General features: G+C 38.8%; 1 protein-coding gene across 1 annotated transcript in view; it reads left to right on the top strand.

Annotated features, from left to right (window-relative positions):
- The window catches only part of MYO5A (myosin VA (heavy chain 12, myoxin)), an 89,633-nt gene that overhangs the window by 62,976 nt on the left and 20,657 nt on the right, over window positions 1–6,000 (top strand). The window contains exons 24-28 of the mRNA XM_009885766.1: window positions 1–28; window positions 726–874; window positions 1,616–1,729; window positions 4,687–4,830; window positions 5,614–5,667. The exon at window positions 1–28 is cut by the window's left edge and continues 60 nt beyond it. Coding sequence (XP_009884068.1) covers window positions 1–28; window positions 726–874; window positions 1,616–1,729; window positions 4,687–4,830; window positions 5,614–5,667 — 489 coding nt within the window. The remainder of the gene's footprint in view (window positions 29–725; window positions 875–1,615; window positions 1,730–4,686; window positions 4,831–5,613; window positions 5,668–6,000) is intronic.

The following is a 6,000-nucleotide window of genomic DNA, read 5'->3' as shown; positions in this document are numbered from 1 at the left end:
ATCCATGACCAGGCAAAGGAAATAACAGGTTGGCTCTGTTCTCTTCACTCAGGTTTTCTACTTCATGTTGCCTTGTAAAGCAATGCTCCACTGCATAGATTGTGTTAATTTGCCTTAGTTTGCATTCCTTTTTAGTTTGATGGTTTCATTTCTTTGTTTTAAGAACTCACATGGATCAGAATTATTTACTGTTTGCGTTTTCATGAAGTCCTAAGGGTTTGATGAGGGTGACTCTTACAAAGTGTTTTACTTTTAAGGAAAAGGCTCTGATATTTAATACAATTACTCTACTGCAGCTCTTCTGGCTGCTGTGTCTACGTAGACAGCAGCCAGAGAAGCATAACTCTAGATGCGAAGGCTGTGATGGAGGCAGCTGCGATGAGCTTGAGGCGTAAAGCATCTCACATTTTGCTTTTCACATAAGGCAGCAGTGGGCTAGTGCCCCTTCTTCCTCCCTACCGGAATTGCTGATGCAAGGTATTAGCAGAATAACTAACTTGACTGAGTGAACCCTTGTGTGGCTACCACAATAATGCTTTGGTTCTTCATGTATTTGGCTTAATGTTTGCCTACAAAAGCACAAATACTGCACACCAGCTTCAAACAGCAAACTGTTTCACTGTCTGTGTTCCTGGTGCAGTCACGTGCCTGTACCTCCAGGATGGATGCGCCGCGGGGTAGGTAGAACTGGAGTTCTCACTTTGGATTCCTGTTCTCCATGGCAGAGACAATGGAAAAGAAATTAGTGGAGGAAACGAAACAACTAGAGCTAGATCTGAATGATGAACGATTACGGTATCAGAACCTGCTGAATGAGTTCAGCCGTTTAGAGGAGCGTTATGATGATCTCAAGGATGAAATGAACTTAATGGTGGTGAGTGGCTAAACATCTGAGAAATCAAAAGCTGTTCACAAATGTGTATAGGCAGAATCTAGTGGTATAAGTTAGTAACTGATTCTGCTGTCAGCTGTTTGGTGGTGACCTGTACCTGAAAAGAGAATTTGTCCTTTTAAATATTGATTAATTAGATTAGCTCAGCCAAAACAAATACATTTAAAATTTATGGGATTTTTTTTTATTTTGTTTTTATTTTTAAGTTTGTGAAGAGGGCTATATTTTGGCTGTGACTTTGCTAGTGGTATTGCACATGCCATCCACCCTTATTTTGCCCTGAGGTTATTCACGTGTGCTAGGGTTGTTTGTTGAATGTTTAACACATTCATCCAGTGTTAAATTTTAAGTAGTTCTAGGAATATTTTATGTGGCAGAAAGAAAAAATATTCCTCAATACAATGTCTGGGAAGTTAGAGAATTGCTGCCTGTGCTTCCTGTAAACTGAGCTCCTCTTTCCTACAAAATGCTGCATTGTTGCTTGATTCTGCTTTCTGCAGCAATACTTGATGGTGTAGGATCTGACCTGTCTCCACAGATTTGATTGTGAACTATATCTCATAGGCTTCAGGTGGCGTGAGAGACCAGTATCAAAAATCTTGTCTTATAAATTTTGACAGCTGTGAAATAACACCAAATATTGCAAGCTAGATTATAGATTGTGAAGAGACAGTCACGGGGAAAACCCTACAGTGGTATTGATTTGTTTCATTCGCACTCCAGAACATCCCCAAGCCTGGACACAAAAGAACGGATTCAACTCACAGTAGCAATGAATCTGAATATACTTTTAGCTCTGAGATCACAGAAGCGGAGGACTTACCAGTGAGGATGGAGGTAACGTTAAAAAAATCCCATAATTTTTCGTTGATCGATGGTTGAACTTATTCCTATATCTTTTTTTCACATGTGCTTGTGAAGTCCATATCCTTATATTGAGATATCTAATGCTTCAATCCAACTTTTTCCATTTCCTTTTCGAAAATAGCTCGTTCTCTAGTTAGTTGTGGTCTTATGTAAAAGACTTTGTGAAAGTATGCTTTGAATTCTTCTATATTACAGTAAACACAGACTAGATACTTGGCCATCCAGTTGATTTGCATCTGCAAAACATTTGCTTGCCAGTGTTCGTAAGCACAATCACTTTTTCAGCACAAAGTGGGAATTCAGAAAACCAGTGAGACTTCCTGAGAAGTCTCTATAGTGTATATTCAAGGATTAAAAGTGGCAAGGTGGCTAGCCACATTCTTAGTAGCTACATGGAATGAGTTCCCTGTTAGGGGTGAGAAGCTCATGTTGATTCATTTTTCCTCTATTTCATAGAGATGACTAAACTCCAAGAATGAACTATCCCTTTGCATATGCAGTGATACAAATCTTAAGTGTCCTGGTTTGAGATAGAACAAAAACAATTTTATTTTCAGTAATTTTACTTTCCAGTTAAGTCTTTTCTAATTGCTGCACTCTCTGAAATTAATGGTATGTTTTCCAGGCAATCTTGGCTTCTAGCAGTGATAAGGTGTGATGTTTATAGTGAATAGCAAGGAATATGCAGAGAGGCTCTTGCTTATCCTTATTGCTAAAACAAGCAGGGACAGCGAAATTTGTTATGCACCAAGTTGGAGGGTCAGAAGCGGAAAAGCGTAGAGGGGTCCCACCTGCAGGGAGGAGCGGACAGGGCAGGTGACCCAAAACTGACCAACAGACTGTTCCATCCCATCTGCCTCATGCTCAGTATAAAAGCTGAGGGATCAAAGGGTCAGCCCTCTTTCTTCAATGGCCGGCATCCGAGAAGGACTCTGTTCCTTTGCCTTTGATCCCAATCCATGTGTTCCTGAATCCAGTTCTTGAATCCAGTTCCCATCTGCTGCAGAATCCAGTCCCAGTGCTTGCTGGTGACATGATTGTCATCCTAGGAGCTTGATGTTGGTTTTGTATATATTTGTATATATTTCATTATTTTCTTATATAGTAATATATAATTAATATTAATTCTTATTATTATATTTTCTTTTTATTGTTAGTATTTCATTATAGCTCTTTCAGGTTTTTTTTCAACCCATAAGTCTCTCTCTTTTATTCTCTCACCCTTCACCTTCTGGGAAGGGAGAGGGGTTCATAGAAAACGTGTCGATCGTTTATTGGCCAGCCCAGCCTAAACCTTGACATTAGGATATTCAAAAATTTTCAGAAAGCTGACTGTCATGATTCAGCTACTGAATAATAATCATGAATAATTCGTGGTGCAGCTCCAAGCCATTCTTAGTATTTTCCAAGAAAACGCCCCCTTTTGGCCCCTCCCAAAGGAATGGGACTGCTAACACAGCAGACAGCCCTCAGGTTGGTGGTCTGACTGTCATTGGCAGTTTGCAGATGCAAAGCTTTTTTCTGTGCATTCTAGAGATCATCTTAACTGTGAGCCATCGCACAGCTCGCTCCATTTGCCCTTTGTCTAGGTTAGTTATCTCCACAGTTGCTTTTTACAGGCTGTCCTTACTGTTTTTGAAAGCCTCTGCAGAAAATTATTTTCTACTGTGGATGCAAACACCCAGCCACACTGACGCTGACATGCATTCTATGTCTCTTTCTCTTTCATAATTTGCCTTCCCACTTGTATTTTTCACCTTGCATAATTGTTTCAGAAGGATGCTCCTACCTTCATGAATAATCAGCAAAAAGACAGTGCAACTACATGTGATTGGCTTTCACATACAAATGTCGTGTTCTCCTTTGGCTAATAGACTTGCTAAATTGCTGTTCTAGGCCAGTTTTGGTTTTTAGAATATAAATGAAAAAAATTAACTCACACAAGAGTGTGAATAAATGCAGCACTGAAAAGATTAAATCTATATTTGTTTAACCCCTTAAGATTTCAAACTCCAGTTTGACTCTAGACTAACATTAAAAAAATAGGTTCCATCTCAGTACAAACCAGTAAAGCCAGAAAACTCAAAGTCTGTTTTCTTTTTCCTGAGCTGTTGGTGTGGTTTATGACTCTTCCCCTCCACAGTAAAAGGAGATGAAGTGGAAATGGCTGTGCTTGCTTGTCTGCTACAGTCATTAATATTAATTTTCTAGTTCCTTTTCCAAGCTTCAAAATTTTATGGTGCACTTCATAGTGAATGCTTTGATCTTTTTGCTGCATGAAGTACAAAATGGCTGATGGACAATTTCTGATGCACCTTCAAATTACAAGCACTAGTCCTTGCCCAGAAAATAGTGAGAAAGCGAGTGGATTAGGCCCGAAACAGGCTGTATAATTAGAATAATAAAAGGAAAAAAGGCATAAAATACATCTTCTGGTACCTATATATGTCACATCCCACTAAATTCACCTGTAAATCTACAATCAGCAGAGAGATTTCTCTGTAGCTGAAGAACTTACTGTAAAAACTTTAAAACTTAAACAAACAAACAAAAAAGACAGCGCCTCTATTTACAGTTGTTTCCAGGTGAGTCTAACCACAGACTTTTTTTCTCTCCTTTCCCCCTCCAAACAAGTAAGAATAAAAGGTATGCTTAATTATAGACCCCCTGTCTACTAGGTAGTCTCTAGTGCTTTCTTTTGCTAGGCTTTAGGCTTAGATATATTTTATACTAGTAGATCCTTTTTTAAAATAGCGTTTGACAGCTGATGAAATATTTTAGATGCCAGTAGTCAACTCTCTGAATCAAGTAACATTTCTGTGTTCCTCTCTTTCCCCAGTCTGTTTCCCATCTTTACTCACTGTAGTGCTTCCTTGTGATGTGGAAGGGGAATACGTCTTGACTTCCTTCTGTTCTCTCTAAAGCAGGAACCAAGTGAGAAAAAGGCACCGTTGGATATGTCTCTGTTCCTCAAGCTGCAGAAACGGGTTACGGAGCTGGAGCAAGAAAAGCAATCCCTGCAGGATGAACTGGACAGAAAGGAAGAACAGGCTCTCCGTGCTAAAGCTAAGGTGGACTCCTTCTAGCTGATCAAATGCTGATGCCAGATTATCCCTTCTTGTGAAATAGTAGCTGTGTGAATGCTGACTGGCTTTTACTAAATCCTTATCTTGCTCTCGTACTTGCTTGATTTAACGACAAGTTTTATGCCTGGTGCTTAGAACAAGGGACTGATTATTTAGCTTTCTAAAGTCCTTGAGATCCTCTGATGGAAGTTAACAGGAACAAAAAATGCTTGGGGCTTTGCTTAAACAAAAGAAAAAAATAGGCTGTTTTTATTGAGGAATAGCAATATAGAAATTCAACTTAAATGATGGGGGAATGAGTAATTATTCATTTTAGGCAGAATAAGAACTGTTTCAACCAGGATGCAGAGCCAAAACACTGGGATTAGACATTTATAGCAAATTTTATTTGTAATTCTCCTCTGATTTGGTCTCCTTAAGTACTTAAAAAAATATGAAACCAATTTTGGCAATTGTTTCTTGTTACTGTTCCACCAGTGAATTTCTTGAGCATCGTGGCATTCATCCTGCTGTTTCATTACCAGTGATGGTAGTGTGATTTGTACATGATTTTATATATATTAACCAATTCTGTGTCATAAATTCATAAGTAAATGAAAGGAGACAGTGCTAATATTCAAACTAAATCACTCAGCAGTACCAGAATGAGTCTTTTCCAGTTTTATAGGAAAATAATTTCAGCTCCTTTTCCTTTTCCTGCCTCAGCTAAATTAAAGAATAGAAAGGATTGGATTTTTGTTTCTCTCATTTGGCTGTATTCTTTCATAGGAGGAGGAAAGGCCTCCAATAAGAGGTGCAGAGTTGGAGTATGAGTCGCTCAAGGTAATAAAACGGAGGTTTTTGTTATTTTCTGTTATTTTCTAGTGAGAATATTGCCACCAATTGTATGTGCTGGGATAGAAAATTACATCAGCCCTCCTGTTCAGAATTTTAGCTGGAGAAAGTAGAACAAAAATTCCCCAGTAATCATTTTATTGTAGGATTGTCCTTTTTGAGGTGTGTAGAATGTGTGGCTGGGGCTGCAGAACAAAAAGATCCCCTAGAACAGGGGGAGTTCTTCATTGAAACACTTAGTGCTGCTTGCAAGTTAATTTGAGCAAAAATACAGCGATAAATGTAGCCCTCTTTTCCAAACACGTTATTTAAATTAATGCA

This window comes from Charadrius vociferus, unplaced genomic scaffold (assembly GCF_000708025.1).
Source record: "Charadrius vociferus isolate BGI_N301 unplaced genomic scaffold, ASM70802v2 scaffold325, whole genome shotgun sequence".
Taxonomy (NCBI): Eukaryota; Metazoa; Chordata; class Aves; order Charadriiformes; family Charadriidae; genus Charadrius; species Charadrius vociferus.
Note: the sequence above shows the minus strand (reverse complement) of the source record. Positions and strands in the feature narration are given on the sequence as shown.